Source organism: Ruditapes philippinarum, unplaced genomic scaffold (assembly GCF_026571515.1).
Source record: "Ruditapes philippinarum isolate M1 unplaced genomic scaffold, ASM2657151v2 ctg331_1_1_1_1, whole genome shotgun sequence".
Classification (NCBI taxonomy): Eukaryota; Metazoa; Mollusca; class Bivalvia; order Venerida; family Veneridae; genus Ruditapes; species Ruditapes philippinarum.
Window position 1 is genome coordinate 522,709 of NW_026855427.1, and position 22,483 is coordinate 545,191.

Consider the following 22,483-nt stretch of genomic DNA (forward strand, 5'->3'; position numbering starts at 1 on the left):
TCGAGTATGTATTGTCAGATAGAGGGGTGAAACTCCGGATTCTGAATGTAACAATTTGATGTGTTGGACAATGCATTTTATGGTAATGAGGGATGTAGACTTTTTTTATGATCTTGGCGGCAGTTCAGGATTCCAAAGGTTAAATGTTGTCGGACAGGTCAACTAACATGTTTCTCAAATATTTTGAAATTGAATTCGATTCAGTGTTTATTATACACGTATTAGAAAAATAACAAACATTTAACATTTCAAACTTGATGTTGAGATGATGGAAATATAAGCTTGTGGTACATTTTATGTGAATCAGTTGTCACAGTTGGAAAGGTTAATTCAGCGAGTGCAATCATCTTCTTTTTTTTAAGAAAATGTTTGGACCATTTGTTCCTTGTATGTTTGATTGTTTATACGTTCATTTGCAGTGTGTTTGTTCGGTATCCTGTTCGTTCAAAGTGTGTTATCAAATGTTATGCGACTGTGAGGATAGTAGGCATTCTTGACTAAGAGATTAATAATAAATAAAGTTTAAAAGATGAAATTCATGATTTATATGTATCCACACTGGGTTAGAAATCTTTGTTCCATTTGAAATTCTAATAAATCTTTAGTGCCATGTAATTGAAGGACGGGACTTTATAGGACAAACTGTGACTTAATTTTCAGAGAGATAAAAATGTTTAAATGTCTAAAACAGAAGGTTGAAACCAGTTTAAAAATAGTTCCGCAAAAAAAGCGTATTAATCTTTATTAGTGGACCTGGTGAGGCGCCGCGCTGTTTTTGGCGAGTTCAATGTAAATAGGCCGATTTAAAAAATATTCATGGCGTGAAATGTCTTAAAATTGAACCCTAACAACAGCAGCGACTCCTACACTTGGTTTATTCATGGGGTTTTCATCGAGTTTTCTTTTTTCCTGATAGTCGACGCGAAAATGCGAACATGGTAATACGTATGTATCAAGACTGTATCGATCACAGAAGCGCTTGCAGCGTTAATTGTTTACTGTATTGATCAGTGTCATTCAGGCGGTATTTGCTTCTGTCCCATTTTGTAAAAGAATTGAACTTGTTTTTCCCTGAGACTCATTTGATACATTAAGAAGTGTTGTAAATAATATATAAGCTGATAAATATTAAGAAATTACTGTTATGAGGGTAATAAAGCTATGCCTTGATAGCAAAATAGCTCTTCAATAGCATTTAACAGTTCCTTATTATATCAATGGATTTTGCCTATACGTTGACAGTTCGTTTCCATAGAAACGGTTTACAGTGAATGCATCCAATCAGGTGAGAATTACACTTCTGTTGTTATTAATCAATGCTGATATGAAAACTATGGCTATTAACAGATGATACACTCAGGAACTGTTGTTTTTTGTTGTTGTTTTTTGTTTTGTTTTTCCTTAAAGTATTTTGATTATTTTTTTTATTATATTCTCGTTCAATAGAAGATCCAAACTGTTCGGATATGAGAAATATTTTTAATTGCATTTTCTCTCTCTTTTTCTCTCTGTTTTTCTTTCTTTCTTATTTATGAAGTGAAAAAAAATAAAAATTACGAAGCGCAAATTTAAATTTTCAAACAATGCTATTATAGAAAAACCTTGCTTTAACGCGGAAGTATTTGTCTTACATTTTTCGATTTTAGACTAATATTATGAACTTTTTTTTCAAATTCTCAATATCTTTAACGAAACTCACATTTCTGTTTTTACTCATTTTAAATGAAATTTTGGTACTCTGAATCTTAAAAAAAAATATGTTTTGCTGAACATTAAGATTATTCTCCTATGCAATTTAATTAAAATTCGCACATTTGTTAATTAAAATTAAGCATGGAGTCTAAGAACATGACTGTAACATGTTCAGCGAGAAACTTGTTTTGGACACAATATGAATGGACACAAATAATGCTTTTGCAATCATTTCATACATGTAATTATAATAAATAAAATCCTATTCAGTGACAATATATTCTGAAAATACACAATGCAATGTACAGAAATTATTTAGAAGTATCCTTCTTAGACTTAAAGATAACTAACGTAAATACATGCGACAGTGAAGCATTCTTTAAACAAAAGCCTGGCTTTCTTTGAAAAAACTGCTGCTTACTGTATAAGATATAGATATTATCAACACATAACAAATTTTTTATATATTTTATTTTACAATTATATATTAGTGCCTTAAAATAAAACCAGTTATTATGAATGGAATAAGTCACCTTTATTAAGACTGAGAGTTTGTATGAAAGCCTAGAAAAGTTACTTTAAGATACAGGTAAAATATTAGAAATAAAACTGTGTTCTAAAATTTAGAAACCGAAAAGGTGGCCTGTTATCGGAGATTTATTTTGAATTGATTTTTTTTGCGGATGGCCTCTCGCACGGGTATGACTGTATTTGTCTGTTTTATATTTGTTAGCTTATTAAGAACGATTAAACATTTAAATCACGAGAACACTGCTAATTTGAAATAGATTATAATTTATCTGCATGCCTCCAGGTGAGCCAAAACTTTCTAGAGAATCAACTGTAAGAAAAATATACTAACATTTTAAGAAAAAAATCCAAAAAAAATCAAGATTTTAAAAATAATGAACATGTCAAATGTAATTAATATAGATTTTGCAGTAATTATTATCATATTTCTAATGCGTGACTAACGCAGTTATAGCTGTTTAGCATATTCTGAAATGTGTTGGTAACTAATGAAAATTGAAAATGACGTTTGCAATTTGAAAATAATTCTTTGTTCTCTTGAAAATATTAAAAATAGGCTAGTTAATCTACTTGACAACAAATTTCAAAATTTTCATAAAAATTAGCATGACTCTGGAGACATGCTGCATTCACCAGTCCTACCAGGTATTGGTAGTATAAGAGTATAATATTATGTACTTATATTTTACTTAACTATTTAGTAACGATACCAGCTTACAATTATCAGGGTACTTGGTTTGCAAATTAGATAACTTCATTTTATAAGGCTACTAGTTTAATTTTTGCTGCATAAACATTTCAGAGTAGTACGTCGTACATAAAAGTATTCGTCCATCTGTGTTTATTTTCATCGCTCTGAAGGTTTTATCCTTCTCCAAAATTTTTGTAGCGAATAAGTTATATGAGTTTGGGTACATGCATATTCGTTTAATACTAATTTAGAACTTTAAAGGCACATAATGCCTCAGAAATGATTTTTTTCCCCTTTTTTAGAAAAGGGAAATTGAGTTTAATGATGTTAAAATTATGGTTAACAGCATTTAATATGTTATTATTTGGTGAAAGTAGTGCTAATGCGACATAAAGGCTGCAAAAATGTAAACAAAGTAGTATTTTAACTTCCATACAAAATACTTAATCACTATAATTGTACTTATTTATCGCCAAAAAGCTACAGAAACAAAATATGGTTCAAATATTGACCGATGAGTAACATTTTTGGAAACTATGAAGGTAGACAAAGTATAAAGGGCTTTTAAGAAATAAAAAATAAAGCATACTGAGGCATTATAGGCCTTTAATTTAACTGATGCAGAAATGAATTTCCTTCTTCCGGACAAAAATGCAAATTCTCAAGATTTTCAAGATTTAGGGCTATGTGAATTACGAAATTGGCCATACAATAAAAAAAAATCACATATCAATACATGCTCAAAATTTGACATGATAATAAAATATAAATAAATATAAATAAGTTGTCTATACTTAACTTGTTATTGTCAGTGACGTGTATATCAGAATTAAGCTTATTTGTAAACTTCGATCTATAAATATTTAATTATGCCATTAATTGTAGTGAGAAATGATTCACAAGTTAGGAAACAAATAGCAAAAACTAGCAATGTTTCAGCCATTGTAAACTCTGAAGAGGATATCGATCAAATCATTCGATGAAAAGATATGCAAATGTTTCTGTTACAAAAGAATATAGAAATTGTTAAGCAATGGTTTTAGAATTGTGCTATGAATGTAACTTTGTTTAATCAGTATTTTTATTCAGACAAAAATAGAAATGCTGTCTCTATCGACTCTCTTCCTGTAATTCACAAACGTACAAGGGAAACTACCTGGACCACTCTGTATACGTGGTGTTTTTTTTATATGATTACAGGAGAAAATACCTGAGGAAAAATAATCGAAATATGACATCATAATATCTCTGCGCATGCGTATTGTATTAATGATGCACTCTGGGATCATGATGATAATCTGATTAAGGTGAAGAATCAAGGCAATTAGTTAGTCTCTTTCATGACTGGTGTGTCATACTATAATGTTCTGAGTTAATGACAGGCGGTAGAACTGTTTAAATATTGAATATATATGTGCATAAAGTATTGAATAATTTATATATATACCTTTACTAGAAGAAGCGAAGCTTAAATCCGATATGAAATATTGAACGAATGTTTAAGTTTGTTTTATTTTTAAGATACTTATTATTTCTATGTTCATCGGATACAACAAACTCCATTTCACCACCAGCGTTATCATAACAATAACACGAACAACATTAAAAACAACAATAACAGCATAATAATAAAGCAGCAACAGCAGCATAAACAATAGCAACAACATAAAAGGACAACAACGTTAAGAATGTTAGGAACGTTTATATTGCAATTCCGGTAAATCTCACTGGGCAGGGTATTGCGGAATAGATATTATATAAGTAAAGTAAAAGTAAGTAATCTGATTTATACTCGGAGACTAGGCCTCCTCGTACAAATCATATTGCCTCCTGTTTCGGTGCTCTTTTTATTACATAAATAAGTTCGTGAATTTGGAGGATATATATCAAACTATTTCGCAAATATCAATATGTATTAAATGCACGTAATCTTTTTCTTTTTTTATGAATAAAAGGTTATTAACCTTGTGATGAAGTTACTTGCTTTCTGTCAACATCAGACTTTCATTTATATATACGTATGTACGTATTTGGGCTTACCGGGCAGTGACGCGATAGATAGGGGTAATTAACTTCTTTTATAGCCTTACTTTTTACTGTTTTAGACAGTTACGCTTAACAAGTTCTTTCTCCTTATTTTATATCTGAAACATTCACAAATGATTAAATGAAGTAAAGACAAAACAGTTAATTGTTCGTATAGATTTGAATTTTAATGATTACAAGTGTTGATAAATAAATAAATAAAGTTAAGTTTAAATTGTAAATGATTCATCCGTTTATGGCTTTGGAGATGCCTATCCCTCCGGCTTCCGTATATTCTCCAAATTTTCCAAATTGTGCAAGATCTACGCTTTTATTTAAAAGTGCATTCTTATGGCTTTTCTTTCTCTCTTAAATGTAAGAACATGGTGTTTTTGGCAACATTATACTGTTTCATTCGCTTAAAATCTCATATTTCACAATATTTCTGGTTGTCTACGACAGCATTGACTTCAACAACCCCTCTTGTTTGGTATATATTTATATCCCTACACTTCTTTGTATCATGTGTTTTCGGAATACGAATCTGGACTTGATTGATTTGGAAACACGTCACTACACCCCACTTTATCACACAGTCGGCGGTAATTTGACATTACAACGCTATTTGCTCTGATCAATACCAAAATAAAGAATATTGCCGGTTCTTTGTCCTATCTGACTTTTTACTCCTTCTTTTTTGCCAATATCACGTTTTGTTTTCATTCTGTTAATACTTTTTGTTACCATTATGTTATCATCCAGTTATCAGTCAGTTATCATTCAGTTGTTATCAATGGTGTATACATTTTGTGATCATCAGTTATCATCCATTTTTATGGCACTTGACCTTTTTTCAGTGATGATTACCTTTCATCATGCCCTTTGACTTTAACCTTGCTATTTATGAACCGCTTTTACACGAACATTTTATCGAGAAATGATCTTTTTTCGAAATATTAGTTTTTGGATTTTATTTGGTATTTGATCTAACGATTGCGAGAATGAAAAAACAAACTAACATAATGACTTAATAATTACGAAATTGCAAATTTTGCAAATATTGTTAGTTGAGAAAGGTTAAAGAGAGAGAGAGATTTTGTATGGATGTTGTTGCGGTTGCTTTTATTATCTTTTTAAGTGGAAAAGCTTTTGCAGAAGCAATTCAGTAAAAGTGTTGAATATTTTTTTAATACAATGAATGTATTGCCTTTGTTAAAAGTAACATTTGAAAGTAGAGCAAAATTCTTGTATTGTTCCCATGTGACACGTGTTCCTGCTCATCTAGTAAAAATGTCCGATCAATCCGAATTATGTATACTCTTAAGTCTATCGGCTTTACACGCTGTAATGGTTTATTTTTAAACCGTCTGTATTACTGTTCTTACAATAACACCGCTTTTACCACAAATGGTTAAACTTGCGTTTTAATAGATATTTAGATTAAGTCCTTGGAGTTTTTAACTGAAAGTGATGTTCAGTGATTCGACTGTATTAATAAATATTTGAAAACTCACGCATGGAATCATGATTGTTTAGTAAGGGGAGATAGAATGATTGTCTTCCATTTCACGTAGCTGTCTGGCTCATGGCGTGCATTTTACCACAGCGTTAATAGTTAAATTTGAAATAGGAAAGAAACACCGAAGTGTTATATAAGAAACCTTGTTATATATGCAATAAAATATTTTCTCTTACTCAAATTTCTATCAAGACTGCATTGTTTTGCATAGAAATAGAAAAAGGATACCCACAGGGACACGTCCGACATATTCAGTGCATAATTCACACACTATGACCTTTTACCTGCTATGGTTTGCGTGACATATTTTTGGCGCGAAATATATATCGGCAATTTGTCAGTCTTCTATAAGACCCAGATCGACTTCGTCAGCAAAATCAAGTCGTCCCAGGCGATTTATATCACAAACAAACAGTTTATCACTTTTCTATAACAGTAATTTATCGTATACACGAGAATTCCGTGATGAATACATCAACGCAATAATTCAAATTTTAAACAATGTGTCATTATATAGAGGCCCGTAAGTGAAAAAAAATCAACTTATATATATATATTTATTGCATTAAGTATTACAATCATACTCAAACCTTATCCACGACAATATTGTGTAGCTTATTGTGGAGTTGCAGTAATTGAAAAATTGACATATTCCTTAAAAAAAAACATAGTTAAATATTCTAGTTCTGGTAAATTTTTTCATTGGACATGCTATACTACCTTTTAGGTCTTATGTGTAATCCTTTTATTTGAACGAAACAATCAGTTACCTCGATCACAAGAAATTTAAAGGCACGTTAAATGTTGTGCAGCCGAAAAATGATAAAATTCATTTAAAAAAAAAAAGAATAAATATGCATGATGATTTTCTTTTAAACACAAATATTTATATATATAATCATTTTCTAAAAGGTCATATTTTTAAAACAAAATTTGTGAAATTTCAAATATGTTAAGTTACAAATTGTATATGTTTCAATAACAGATGTCAAATTTAAAATTATGTAACTGGAAGATTAAAATGCGGCTTTTCCTCTTTGTCCAATCAACTGTGCTAAAAGTTTTATAATGTATAGGTGATAAGGTCAATTAAGCTGTCTGTACTTATCATGTTGTTAAACCTTATGACTGATAAAATATCCAGGTGATGATTGTTGTTATAAATTCTATGTTGCTATGTTACCTTTATATGTAGTGAAACCTGATTGGTCATTTTGTTATTTAAGACACAAAAATGTTAAAATTCTATTGGTCAGTTTAAAACAAAATCCTATTTAGAAATATTGTAAAAGATACATGTAGAAAATTTAGATAGTTAGATTTTGGATTTCCAAGTGATAACGTTGTGGCTCTCCACTAGAAATATTTGTTACTGTTTTTTAATATTAATTTGTAAACATCAGGATAACCTGTGTATATGTTATATATTATTTGTGGTATTCCACTAAGAAAGATTAACATTAAAATATATAAAACGGAACATTGTGTTGAGATTCAATCCACCTTCAGTAGAACCTATAATTCAGCGCATAACACGTGGCGGGAATCAGTGTCTTTCCCAACCTCTCAATTTAGCAAGCGAGACTACGAATTCAAATTCCCCAAGAAGAACAACAATGAGTTTCACATATGGAATACCATTCAGAAGTGAAAAATCATGTGGACAATGTGGACTTTATCATAATAACAGACAGGAGAAGTGTTGTGCAAAAATGGCAAGATGCAACAAATGTAATAGAATTGGACATTTTGCACGAGTTTGTCTACGTCCAGCAGTTAGGCAAAAGTCAAACCACTCAAAACTACGCGATCAGGAACGCATGACAACTTTCATCAGACGCAAGATAGCTGAATACACATTTCCGTTTTACAATGAAGACGATGCCTACTTTAAGAAGAACCAAACAAACAATTCTGTAAGTAATGTTTCAACAGCAGAATTACAGAAGTTGAAATCTTTGACCGATTTAATGACTAAAACTATTTACGGTTTAAAAGCAGAAAATATTGCCCTTGTTTTTAAAAATCAAAGACTTAAGGATTTTAATGAAAAACTACAGGATGAGGTTTCCATAAAGAAATTAGAAATAAGTCAACTTTAAAGAAACATTTTTTCAAAAACAACAACTCGCTAAAGGAAAAAATTCGGACTGACTCTTCAAAAACTAGAGATAATGGACAAACTTATATTAGAATTTAAGAAACTAAATGACGACTATGAACAACTGAGATTGAAGCACAACCAGAAAGCCTATGAAATTATGATGATGGAATCAAGAAAAAACGATCAAATAGATGACTTGAAAGATGAAAACCACACCTTGAAAGATGAAATTGCCCAGTTGAAAGACAAAACTAAATATCTATGTCGAAAAAGAGGAAACAGAAATCAAGATCTTTCAAGTACATGCGAAACCGGGTTCCCACATGAATGGAGAGGTCAATATCATCATGGAAGACAACAAGGACAGAGGGGACAATACAACAGAAATAGACGTCATTAAGACTGTGTTGTTTACAATAAAACAGTGATAAGGATATTTATTATTAGTGAATGGTACTTACGCTTTTCAGCAAAATCGGTGCTTTATATTCAAGTATATATTTCTGTAACTTAATATCTAACATAAACAGTATTCTAATTTAATGATATTTATTTTTGTTATATAGTATTTATGCTTCATTTCACTGGAGTGAAATAGTCTTAAAGGAGGGAGAAGTGTTGTGCAGCCGAAAAATGATAAAATTCATTTAAAAAAAAAAAGAATAAATATGCATGATGATTTTCTTTTAAACACAAATATTTATATATATAATCATTTTCTAAAAGGTCATATTTTTAAAACAAAATTTGTGAAATTTCAAATATGTTAAGTTACAAATTGTATATGTTTCAATAACAGATGTCAAATTTAAAATTATGTAACTGGAAGATTAAAATGCGGCTTTTCCTCTTTGTCCAATCAACTGTGCTAAAAGTTTTATAATGTATAGGTGATGATAAGGTCAATTAAGCTGTCTGTACTTATCATGTTGTTAAACCTTATGACTGATAAAATATCCAGGTGATGATTGTTGTTATAAATTCTATGTTGCTATGTTACCTTTATATGTAGTGAAACCTGATTGGTCATTTTGTTATTTAAGACACAAAAATGTTAAAATTCTATTGGTCAGTTTAAAACAAAATCCTATTTAGAAATATTGTAAAGATACATGTAGAAAATTTAGATAGTTAGATTTTGGATTTCCAAGTGATAACGTTGTGGCTCTCCACTAGAAATATTTGTTACTGTTTTTTAATATTAATTTGTAAACATCAGGATAACCTGTGTATATGTTATATATTATTTGTGGTATTCCACTAAGAAAGATTAACATTAAAATATATAAAACGGAACATTGTGTTGAGATTCAATCCACCTTCAGTAGAACCTATAATTCAGCGCATAACATAAACCTCACAAATGACTACATTTTTTATCTAAAAAGGGGAACAGGTGTTTAAAAATGTGCTTTATAATATTTTAATTACAGGTTTAAAGCATTTTAGATGCTTATCAATAAATGAAAATTGCACTGACTGTGAAATTATTTGTCATAAATGTAGCAAAACCAAACTTGTATTTTGACTTCCATCAATATAACTGTACTAAATGCCAAAATGCTAGAGAAGCAAAATTTGGTTCAATATTATATTGAAAGTAAATGAAAGAAACAAATCGACTAAACAAAGCTTATCAGTCCCTCATGTTTTATAAATTAACCAAATCCATTTTCATGTCATTAACATACAAAGAAGGAGCTGTTTTTATGGTAAAGTATGGCCAATGCTTTCGTTTTAGAAAAACTGTAACAAGGCACTCAAAATAATTTCCTTTTGTAAATTGAATAAAAGCAATATTTGAGGTTCGATGGGCCTTTAATTTTTTTCATGCTATAAACAAGCATATGACATTAATTATGTTAATAGGACAGGATGATAAAAAAGTAGTGCAAGGCATGGCACCGTTTTGTTGCCTTTATTAACCAACTTCATCAGTTCCGTTTTAGACTGTTTTTTAATTGGTGTTGAGTGATGTGTTGCTTTTTTATGACATCACAGTTGCAATAGCTCATGACCATTTAAACATTCCCTTCTTTGGCATGTCAATGACATGAAAATGGATATGTTTAATTTATAAAAGATGACGGACTAATGAGCTTTGTTTAGTTAATTTGTTTCGTTCAATTTACTTTCCAACAGATGGATCATAGTATATGGTTGTATATTAGCAACGTTTAAAGCATGTTAATTCAGCACATGGTAAGGCCTCCAACAGAATGGATGTCGTTTTAACAATAAAGGTAATTATGACCTTTTCAAATGGCGATAATAAGTCATCTTGTTTTCCAAATTAGTAACATTTCATTTGGAGGTATAGATGCTGATAGGTGTTTTTGTTGTCGCATTCGGTGATGATTTACTAGTGGCCAAGTGTTATAGGGAGTATAGAATGAATTTAACATATCTCACAAAGGCTGCTATTTTCCACACAAAGAATATCACTTACAAATGAATTTCATTTTGACAAGTGATATTTTTCTCAAAATAATGTCGTTACTAACAACTCTTACTCGCGAAAATGCATGAAATGCGCCAAATTTTGTAATCAGTTTTCGCGTTAAAGGTGTTGGATTTCTCTAATTTTCTTATGGGGGATGCGACAGACATAACATATTTAGTAACAAATGAATTACATGGATTTATTTGACTCGTACACTACGCAATGGTAGGTGTTAAATGTTTGATAGCATTTGTGTGCTTTTATTCTCAGAAGTTTGAAATAAACCCAGCGTGTCACTGTTTTGGAAACAATGTACACGTATCAATAGGTGCGATATCCAAATAATGTATAGTTTTAAAGGTTCAAATCTGAAATAATACAAAAAGTAAATATTTCTCTTCGAAAATTTTGCACATTTATATACAATGGTTATAGACTAATGGTTTTAGGTTATAATAAACTCTTTGGAATGCGTTCGTTTCTTGAGGTTTTAAGTTGAAAAAAAAACGAACGTAAAATAATAACGTATTCTAAAATAACAGAATACTTTGAAATAAATAACGTTGTATTTCATTGTGTTTTTTAAAATGACACAATACTGAAAAATAAAATAACACGTTGTTTTAAGGTTATACAGTTTTTTAGAACGACTAATATTTCAAAATGGTACACAGTTGCAAAATAGTACAATGTTACAAAATGGTACAATGTTGCAAAATGAAATGGTGTGATTTTCTCATCTTTCAATATTTTAAATTCAAAAATGTTTCAATTTACATGTTTTTTTTAATAAAACATTTCCTAGGAGATTATTTTAAAATGTCAAAAATAAAAATAAATATCATACATATCTTCGCAGGATTCAATCTATTTTAATTAAACACTGTGGGTTGTTTAATGGTTTTAAAATCTATAAATATATACTTCAGCGCTTCTTGGTAGTTTGTCAGATGCTACTGCACGACAATTTTTGTCGAGCGGTTTTAAAGAAATAGCATGTCTGGGGGAATATAATATGTCAATGAAGGAGGTACTGACATGTCAGGCAATGAAAAAATATTTTTATCCAATTATGTCAACTTTAAATGCTAAATCATTCTTAACCTACTCTAAGAGCAATGAAAATGACAAATTATTTATCTAGTTAGTACCTCAATGACAAAGAATTCAGAGACGTGTAAAAATTATATTAATGTTGATTTTGAAAATTTGAGTGTTACTTGCTAACATTAATCTTCGACCGTGCCGCGAATGACCCAAAAACATGTTTTTTCTTTGGTCACAAACTTAGAACAATTTTTATTTTATGTTCAATACATGTAGGCAAAAAACATGCAATACATCGATTATATTGGTTGAGTTTAGAAAATATGTAAAAGAAATTAAAGTCAATGTGTATGCGCATGCGCAATTTATGAGTAAGTGATTTATGTTAATTAGCTATTGACCTTTCAGTTTATATTGAACATGATTCTCTGTACGTTCCTTTAAATTTCCATCTTGGGGAAACAATTTGCTTACATAATTAATGAAAACTAATTAACTTAACTTATTATGCCATTATGGCCGCGCTTAGATACCGGGTGCATCCTATTAGACTTAGTTTACCGTATAAGGCGATCTATTAATCCCTAGGGACCACTATTTTTACTATAGCTACTAGTGCAATATGTAATTAAGTTACAATATCGTACATTCTCGCGTATGAATACGGTCTTTGTCCGGCCAATAAAGGAGTTTGAATATTAGTATATGTCTTATTATCATTTTTTGTTTGTTTGTTTCTTAGTAAAAGTTTGAAGCGTCTTAAAAATGAAAATTATGAAAAGAACACGAAGTACTGTCGTTGCCATAGTTACAGTTATATTTAATATATCAGTATAAATGATACTGGATATCAGCTTATTGCAACTTTATATGATGACATAATATTTTGCTATAAATAGAAACATCAATGAAAGACTTATAAGATGAATATATACGTTCAGTTAATGAGACCTGCTTGGTAACGCATTCCTGATTCCATCGTATCTCATTTTAGAAATACCTACACACACCTAAAGGAGGATAATTTTTCATTCTTGGAGTAAAATATGTGATTTAACTGGAGCATGTCATGGTACCAGTAAGTTGTTAATACATCGCGTGCGATTAATGTAAAAAAAGTAGTTCTTTCAGGGTTTTTTTCTCTCACAAATCACGTGATTTAAAAACAGTTCGATGTCTTTTAACTAGATTAGAAAGAAAGAAAGAAACAGTGAGGAAATAAAAGAATGAAGTAAAGAAGAACGAAAAAATGTAATAAATGATACGTTACACAAATATACACAATATAACAACATAAACATTTTGTCTCACTTCCGTTAAGTTATTTTTAGCACATTGAGTTTTATACAGACAATACTTTCTTTTTGTTTAAAAATGGATCTTTTATGTAATTACAAGAGATTTATGGTAAATTGTATAGATTATGTTCATTAACTGTTTGTTCATTTATGTTCTGCAATACACGTTAATTGGATAATTTTCTGCAGGAACTCTTTTCGATAGTTGTAAGTGTATTTTGGTAAATCATTGTTTGAATCACGGTTAGTTGTGGTACATTCATCATCCAAAAGAGACAAAGGCAACTGAAATGAATTGAGGTTCTTTTGTGTGTTTTATTTGTTAAGTATATATGTAAGGCATTTTAAGCGACAATGTCAACTAAAATAATACTTAAGTCAAACTTTTAATCGATTCAACTTTAAGAATGTTGAAAAAGAAGAGTAAATTTGTTTATTTAAAAAAGAATATTAATATAATTCGAAAAAATAACAAACTTTAGAAATATCTCAAACATTAAGCATTTCGGTAAAATATGTATAAAGGCTATGCATAGCTCGTTTTAGACATTTAATCCAGTTCTAAAGAAGTGAAAACGATTCAATATTTAACAAGAATACATAATTTTTATTTCAAATAACATTGTGTTACAATACAATATTATAAATTGTCAAGTTTGTTGGTAGCTGAACCTTACGAAAAACATTTAAAACATAGATGTTGGTATATTTTGATAGAAAACATGCAAAAAAAAAATGAGTCTAAAAAGATCTATGATCTTAGATTTCAGTGTCCGATAGCGTGGACGTCAAATGTATCTTATATATGAAAATAATTTCATTTAGAGATACAAAAATATATAAGTAAAAAAGATCATCTTTCATGGAAACTATATCAATATTTTAATTTAGAATTGTTAAATTGTATAGACTTCAGTTATATAACGTATTTAAGCGGCCATTATTCATCGTTTATAGATAAATACTTCTGACGGTTCCACGGAGGAAATTTAATTTACTGATCACCTAGATATGTCATACTTTTAATGCTTACTTTAATAAGTATTTTTCAATTATATATCTAATAATTTAATAATTGAGACGCAGATTTTATAGGGACGAAAACTAAAACTAGATATTTTTAAGTTTAAAGCTCCAAGAAAATCATCTTTGAGAAAATGTTCTAAAATTTTTAGAAAAGTAAAAATATTCACAATTTAATTAATGTATTATAAATGCTATATTAATGATATAATTACTGACAGGTTTTGTAGCAATTTTCACAAATTTCAAATTTCTACTGCAGTAAAGGCTATTTTTGTATATTTCTACACAATAAAGGCTATTTTTGTATATTTCTACGCAGTAAAGGCTATTTTTGTATATTTCTACGCAGTAAAGACTATTTTTGTATATTTCTACGCAGTAAAGGCTATTTTTGTATATTTCTACGCAGTAAAGGCTATTTTTGTATATTTCCACGCAGTAAAGGCTATTTTTGTATATTTTTACGCAGTAAAGGCTATTTTTGTATATTTTGACCCTTGTAAGGTTGTGTGTATAAATAACTGTTTATGGTCACATGACAATAATTTTCTAGTTACATCTTCAAAATATTCACAAAAATTAGCATGCTGGTTAAAGTTGGAAACACAAGACAATAATCTGCATAGCATTGAATGTTCTTTACCTAAAAAACACGCAAATTCGCTACTGTGAATTTCATTTTCAGTTAAGACATATATTGTTTGTTTACAATCGCTTACAAAATTATAAAAAAACATAAGAAACTAAAAGGAAAAAATATTGCTAAACAATGATTGATAATTACGCTATTATTATGTCATGGCCGTCACATTGACCAGTGTCCAGTTAGTGTAGATCGTATCTGAATCGATTACATTCGGTTTTTATCGTTTGTCAATGCGTGTAATTAACTAATAGTGTCCCAAAGGATTACAACAAAACATCGAGTTGTCTTAACATTATCACGAGCATTCGGTAATTACTATAAAATAAAACCTTCTTCAGATTTTGTTTATGCTAATCAAGAGGAAAAATATCTGCTCCGATCTCTGGCAAAAATAAAAATAATACGATAAAATAAATAAAATAAAGTAAGATAAAATAGAATAAAATAAAATAAAAATAAGATTACTAGTATATAATATGATAAGACAGTTCAAATGTACAAACTTTTCATGATGCACGTGTCAGCGTTTCTTAAATGTAAGTTGCAATACCTTACGGTCGACAGTTATATGTTCGGGGTTCTCTGTTGCAAATTCAAGTGACCAAGTGTGCGGAAGTTGTCTGTTCCTTGTGTAGAAGTCATGTTGTTATGCTACTAAATACAAACATGCGTCATCAAATACAAAAAATATAGTTTATAATTTTTAATTCACGTTTAGATAACTGCATTTTGAAATCGGGGGGAAAATCAGAATCATTGAATCAAATTTTCAATTGATAAATAATGCGAAATCAGTGGTTGTAGAAATATATTTAAAGCTTTATAAATCAAGTGCACGATTCTGTATTACAACAAATACTTTAATCAAATATTTGATCTACTGTCTATGAAATAGTTGTCAATAATATTTTGAAAAACGACAACTGTAGTGGCAAATAGATATTTTAATAGTGTATTCAACAAGGACATTCGATTCCTACAAAGAAATCTTATACACAAAACGCCGGGCCGACCTGATTTTAACTCGCTTTAGCTAAAATACAAATAATAAATCAATGCAATATATTTTAGTTTTAAACGTTTAAATTTCATTTTATAAATCAGACATTGTGTCTTACGTGAATGACGGTAGCAATGTTATATAAACATTAAATGGAAATACTAATTTGTATTTTAAAAAAAAACCTGTATGACTAAATATTTTACGTACATGTCATTGTGGAATGGACTATAGTAGTAGGGCAACTCGGGTCATTAAAACAAAATAAAAGAAACACAATTAAAACCGAAAAGGAATACCTTTTAACCGGTATAATGAATACACAAGGTTTAAATACAATATTTATTATAGATTTGCATGGGTAGATATTAATAATTAATTTCGTTTTGTCAATTAGACCCATAATCATCGGACACCTCGATGTGATTAATAATTGAAATGGATACATTTTTAAATGAAATATTACTTAAAAAGACAAAACAATACCAAACTATGGAGCACATATATGACTTTTGTGGGAGTTTAATTGTTTTATAAAAGGAGTGTCGCAATTTGGACTTATTATGACACAAAAAACTATACAAATAAAGTTACTCAAGTAATAGAGGTAAACGAAAAAAGACAGTGTGGTGTTATGAAATTCGGATGGGAAATTATGTTTTCAACGGACTACCTATGAACATGTTTAAGTAAAACATTAACGAAGATGTGAATTTTAGAGATAACTTTAATAGAACTGGTTAAAAACATACTGGAGTTATAAAGTAGAGTCTTAAAATGGCTCGGAAGGGTGGCGGAGGAGGAGCCCGGCGGTCCGGCGGCCGTCGGTCTGGCGGGGCCGGCCGTAAAGGTCGCTCTGGTATGCGTCGACAAATGCGCAGGGGGATGAGAAATATGCGAGCGGGAAAAGGGGTTCCCGGAAAGGCTCCTAAAATGAAGAAAAGTGGTTCTGGTATGGCCAATATAAAACTCGGTGCTGCAATGGGAGCCACAAGGGGTTTTGGTACCTCTGGGTACCATCAAGGGGCAGGACAAGGGGGGTTTGGGGCCAATGAAGAATCAGCTGTCGAGCAGGAAATGGCATATATGAGTGTATATGATCAAATGCTGGATGACGACGGTGATCAGGTCCAGCAGCATTTAGAACTTCTTAGCCAGGAAGGGTAAGATTATGCTGAAAAGAGTGATTCGCCGGAAATAGAGTGTTATCCGAAACGGAAATGTATCCGAATTCAGATAAATTAAATCAATGTAAAAACTCAATAGCATTTGAAGTCTAGATTCAAACTTGGTCTATAGGTATCGATATTTTTCAAGATAATAGGTGAAAAAAGGAATCTGCGAAATAGCTGATCATTTAAACAGAAATGTTATCCAGACGAAAATGAAAGTTCAATAATTGCTCAAAAGTTTTTGATTAAATACATTTCCGGTTTGGCTGCACGCTAGTTTGGCTGTTTGGGATTACTTTTGTTTCTGTTTGTTCATTTGCATTATTAAAGTTGAATTGCTGTGAAATGATCAGCTAAACTGCAGAACTCAATATAACATTTACCTCAAATACATTAATGTTATTTTAAAGAAATAAGAATAATGCCGACCATCTATAATTGTATAATTATACGTCATGGGTGACGTAATTTTATTTGCTCAAAATCATGTTTATGTCATTGCGATCAAAGTGTACGAAATGAATGTTAAATTTATAAATTTAAAAGCCATATCTTTAACTGTTTACTTCAAAGAATATCTAATATAAAATAAAAAAAAATCCACACATGCTGAGAAGGTTAAAGGCACATTATGCCTCAGAAATTCGTTTTGTTTAATTCTTTTGAAATGTCAATCATGTGTTTAATAATGTTTAATAATGGAATGAGAACATGTTAGATGTTTAACAACTTAACAAAGTAGCACTGAACGTGCAGTTCTAAATGTGTCATAAGGGTAGCAAATTGTAAACAAAGTAATATTTTAACTTACATACAAAATACTTATTCACTATAATTATATCCATTGCCAACTGACATAAAGGATCAAAGACAGTTCGTGTATATAACAAACGAGTGTTTTTGGAACTGTAACAAGATACCAAAAATACAGATAGATAAAGTTTTTGAGAAATAAAAATAATAACATATTTGAGGCATAATGGGCCTTTAAATAAAACATAACTGATGATAACAAAAATAATCATAATATGACTTTGAACATATTATATACTTTTGCGACATACATTTATATAAAAGAACAATGATCAATTTGCTGCTAATGTTAACATGTCCTTATTTTTTTACGAAGTGCGGTCAGCGTTTCTACATTGTAACAATCTGGATGTTCATTTCTTCATTATAAGTTTAATTAAGTCACATGATATTCTTTAAAATGTTTTTGAAATTCAAGTAAGGAGAAAGGGCGGTGTATAAGCTTACTTCCGTTGTAGAATTTGTCATGTCTGAGTATGAAACTTCTTTTGTATTTTTTTCTGTAAAATCAGACATTTAAATTTGATTCACTGAAAACTTGATTCTTCTCTTTATGTCAAAAATATGTGATATTATTTGAGAAAGAGATATGATTTGAGAGCGTAATATGATGTGATAGATTTAAAAATATATGAGAGAGAAGAGAATATGTGGGAGAGAAATTGTTTCAGAAAGCAATATGATGGAGATTTGATAAAATATTAATAAGATGAAGTTACAAAAATGATATATGTTATGAAATACGTGACAGGGATATGATTTTAAATGCAGTTGACGTATAAGGTATTTCATGTAGGGGAAGGAGATAAGATTGGTTTAAAGTGTGACGTAGTTTTGTTTATCATATCTGATATTAATTATATTGTATTATAAGGTTACCATTTTATAACCTAAAGAAAGATGATAATTCTGTGTGACAGGTGCCTCATTTCTTTCGAGTGCTGAATATCAAAGGGTCAAGACTAGCAAAGCAATAGTTGTCTGCAATAATAATTATGTGTTCATTTTCTGGCACTGTCAAATTTGTTTACACGCTGGCAGTTCATAAATAAACAACTGCTTAATTTCCAAATAACTGTACACAGTTTAAAAGAAGAGTGTTTGTTCGCCACTGTAAATTTGATTATTTGTTCACTAATTCGTCTCGGCATGACGGAAATGGGCAAAATACGTCTATCGTCTGCCACCGCGGCGGCGGGAAAACGTAGAAGCGCGCCAATTTATTGAATACTCTTCAACAAAAAGAGAAGAAATTGTTGTTTGGTAGAAATCAATATCGAAAGAGTTTCTTAATCAAATAACACCACTTTTGCCGGGTCGTAATTACAAAAAATGATTGAAGTTTGTTCTGCCTGCCCACATCTCGCGGACTGGCGATGTTAATTGAAAATAGTGTCGGTTTTCTACATCTATCTATCAATGTGGTACTAACCAATCAACGCGCTTGTAATGAAATGTTTCACTTTTTGGACAGAGTGCGTCAAACACGATGGGATATAAATAATTATTTCTTATTTTATTTGAATTCTTGAAAGATAAAGGAGTTTGACCGAATGCAGTGATAAAGTAAATTGTTAGAAACGTGTTCGTATTAAAGAAAATAAATCTTCCGCTGGTAATCGATAGAAAAGAGATGAAATAACGCTGTTTTATTTCAAATAGATATAATAATATTATCTAGGTACGTAAACACATTGCATCAATTGTCATAACAACAACAGCAACAGCGCCAACAACAACAACAACAACCATAATACTGTCTCAAAGCTCATCACTCTTTGCTTATTTTTGATTTCTTTTTATAATAACTTCTTGTATTAATTTCAAAACCTAAACGTTAAAACTTTGCCATATGAAACTTGTGTGCATAATGTTTTTATGAATTCGACCTCTTTACTCATTACCCTTACGATACAAAAAAGAAGTCCTATTATTAAAGAAATAAAGTCAACATTTGGAATCCTGTCATACGCTGCGGTGCTTCAACTGAACATGAACTATTCTATAATTCAAATTATTGATTGTAATTAGGACATCGGATATGCCGTCGTCTTTTAAGACGAACCTTTTGATATCAGAATTCGCAATATGAGATACATGTATGTTGAAAAAGACATATAATTATTTTTTGAAAATATTTCGCGTCTTAGGTTACAACTTAAAACAAAAGAAGATGAATCAACTGATATCTCATTTAAAATCCATGCTATAATATTAAAAGTTTTATAAATAGTTTCCTGTTATTTGCACACTGAATCGTTGACCCTTAGCTGAAGAGAAGACTTCGTGAACTTAATTCCAATATGGAAATTGCATTTATTATAATATAAATCTTTATTTCTTTTAACTTAGTTAATGCCTACCTAACTAGAATATGCTTTAAAAGGTATTGCATTGGTTCTTCAAAAAATAAATAATCAGTAAAATCTACATTGAAATAGTTGGAAATATTTTGTAAATTTCCCCCACCCATCCCAAGTCCACACGAATAAAGATAACTTTAACTTTTCTGTGGCAGTGATGTTGAAAAGTTATCATTTCTTATAATATTTTACAATAATGTTACATTTTCCTACTCTGTAGAAAGCAAAAATAAAATATTGTTTCCGTCTACGGATCTTTTGCTATATTCGATCTGGTAATAATCGAAATAAATCTAAAGATTGCCAGTTGGAACTAAGTGTCATGCATAAATGACTAGCACGTGTTGCTAAGCATAAAATCTAATTCTGTTCAAGACAATTATACCCTTAAGGCACGATGCGTAGGAATTTCTAAGAATGTCCCATTAACTGGTAGAAACCTTAATGGGTGCATCGTCTATTATATAAATGTCCGTTTTCTCATAAAAACGACGTTGCTTAGGCCATTATGCGCATAAAATCTTTGTTAAACTTTCTTTCAAGTAGGATAACTGTGGCTTATTTACTGACCTGTAAAACAATCATTTTAATTACTCTACTTAAATTGCAATAAAGGAAAAACAATCGATTGTATCCATGGAAACAATATCAACAAAAGTCTCATGCGCCATTTTTAATGGCCGTTGTTATGAAGCTATGCTGTGAAAAAGTATTATCTTGCTATTAATTAAAGGACCTGTTCTTTCGATAAATCAATTCACAGACAAACTCTCTCCGATAGCGCCGTCTTTAAAAGAAAGATCGTAAATAACAGAATGTACACAAATGTGCAAAGTGCGTATAACAATGCAAGGGAAGCTACTCGTACTCGACTTTGAACTATTGAAATATATTTTGCATCAGGTGGCACATGTATTTGAGAAGTTTTATAAGCTGGCTTTTTTAATGATAGCTTTGCATATTGCTGGAAAACAATTTAACTGTTTGTTAGTGTTTATTTGTTTGCTTGTTTTCTATTTGAAGAAAAAATCCTATTATTATTTTTAGACGTTTAAATGACATATTTCCCATCTTTTAAAAGATAAGTATAAAATTATGTTGTGTTTTTATGGTAAACATGTGATAAATAATGCAATTGAAAAAAAGTTTTATTTCTAAAAAAAGACAGGAAGCATTGCTTCGCCATGATTTATATTTGCATATGTAATATTTAAGAAAAACTGCCAGGATTGTATCACATTTATCCACTGAACATTCTTTCTCTGAAAGTGATTGAAAGCATATGCCAAACTTTAAATCAGACACAATATTTCATTATAAGACAGAAATTTCACTTTCTCTTGATGAAAACTTGATTTATCCAGATATTTGCCGCACGTGATCGCGTGCATAAACTAATAAGCTGCTAACGGGTACAAAAAAACTGTTTTATATTTCCCAAAATTGGTCAAAAACAACTAATTAATTCCAGAAACCGGTAATTTTATCAGGCACGTATTTCCCGGCCTTTTAGCTAAAATGACCAGTTAGAGTGTGTTTGAGAGAGAATATATTCCGGTTATTATTCGGAAATACAACTTATTACTTCTAGACTGGGCAATTATTTTCTGGGATGCTTTTAGAATGGTTTACTTTCTTTTTTTCTAACGATGGAACTTTTGTAAATCACAATAACGATAGGTCAACCTTAATCATCCGACTTTAAGGTGTCCTCAAAAGCAACATTTTTTTAATTCTTAAGTGAAAAAAAAAGAATTTAAAAAAGCAAAGCAGTCGGGAAGATAATAAGGTCTGGCAGTTCCACAAATGGTTTCCGGTATGACCAATCGTATGCTTATATTTTTAAGTATGTCAATGCACCACGCATGCGCATAGCTTGAAATAAATCGATTAGCGCAAAATAATTCCAAGAAGGGAGTGGGATTGTATCCATAAATGGTAATAAAGAAAATTAAAATCAACACGCTTATATAATATAAATATCTAGAAATATATGTTTTAGTTGCCAATTTGTATGTAGAAACATTTGCGTTCCCATATGATTTAGAAATTTGGCAAAAATGATGAACTACGCGTAAGAACTTGCGAAAGAATATTCCAATCTGGCACCTTG

At 30.4% G+C, this 22,483-nt stretch overlaps 1 protein-coding gene across 2 annotated transcripts in view; it reads left to right on the forward strand.

Moving 5' to 3' along the window:
• LOC132743292 (innexin unc-9-like) overlaps positions 1–22,483 on the forward strand; it is a 114,640-nt gene that overhangs the window by 85,441 nt on the left and 6,716 nt on the right. Inside the window, exon 1 of one of the 2 annotated variants that reach the window (XM_060731829.1) lies at positions 16,035–17,185. The exons of the other annotated variant lie outside the window; for it this stretch is intronic. Coding sequence (XP_060587812.1) covers positions 16,800–17,185 — 386 coding nt within the window. The 5' untranslated portion in view covers positions 16,035–16,799. Of the gene's footprint in view, positions 1–16,034; positions 17,186–22,483 lie in introns of those variants that run through there. 2 annotated transcript variants of the gene reach the window in all.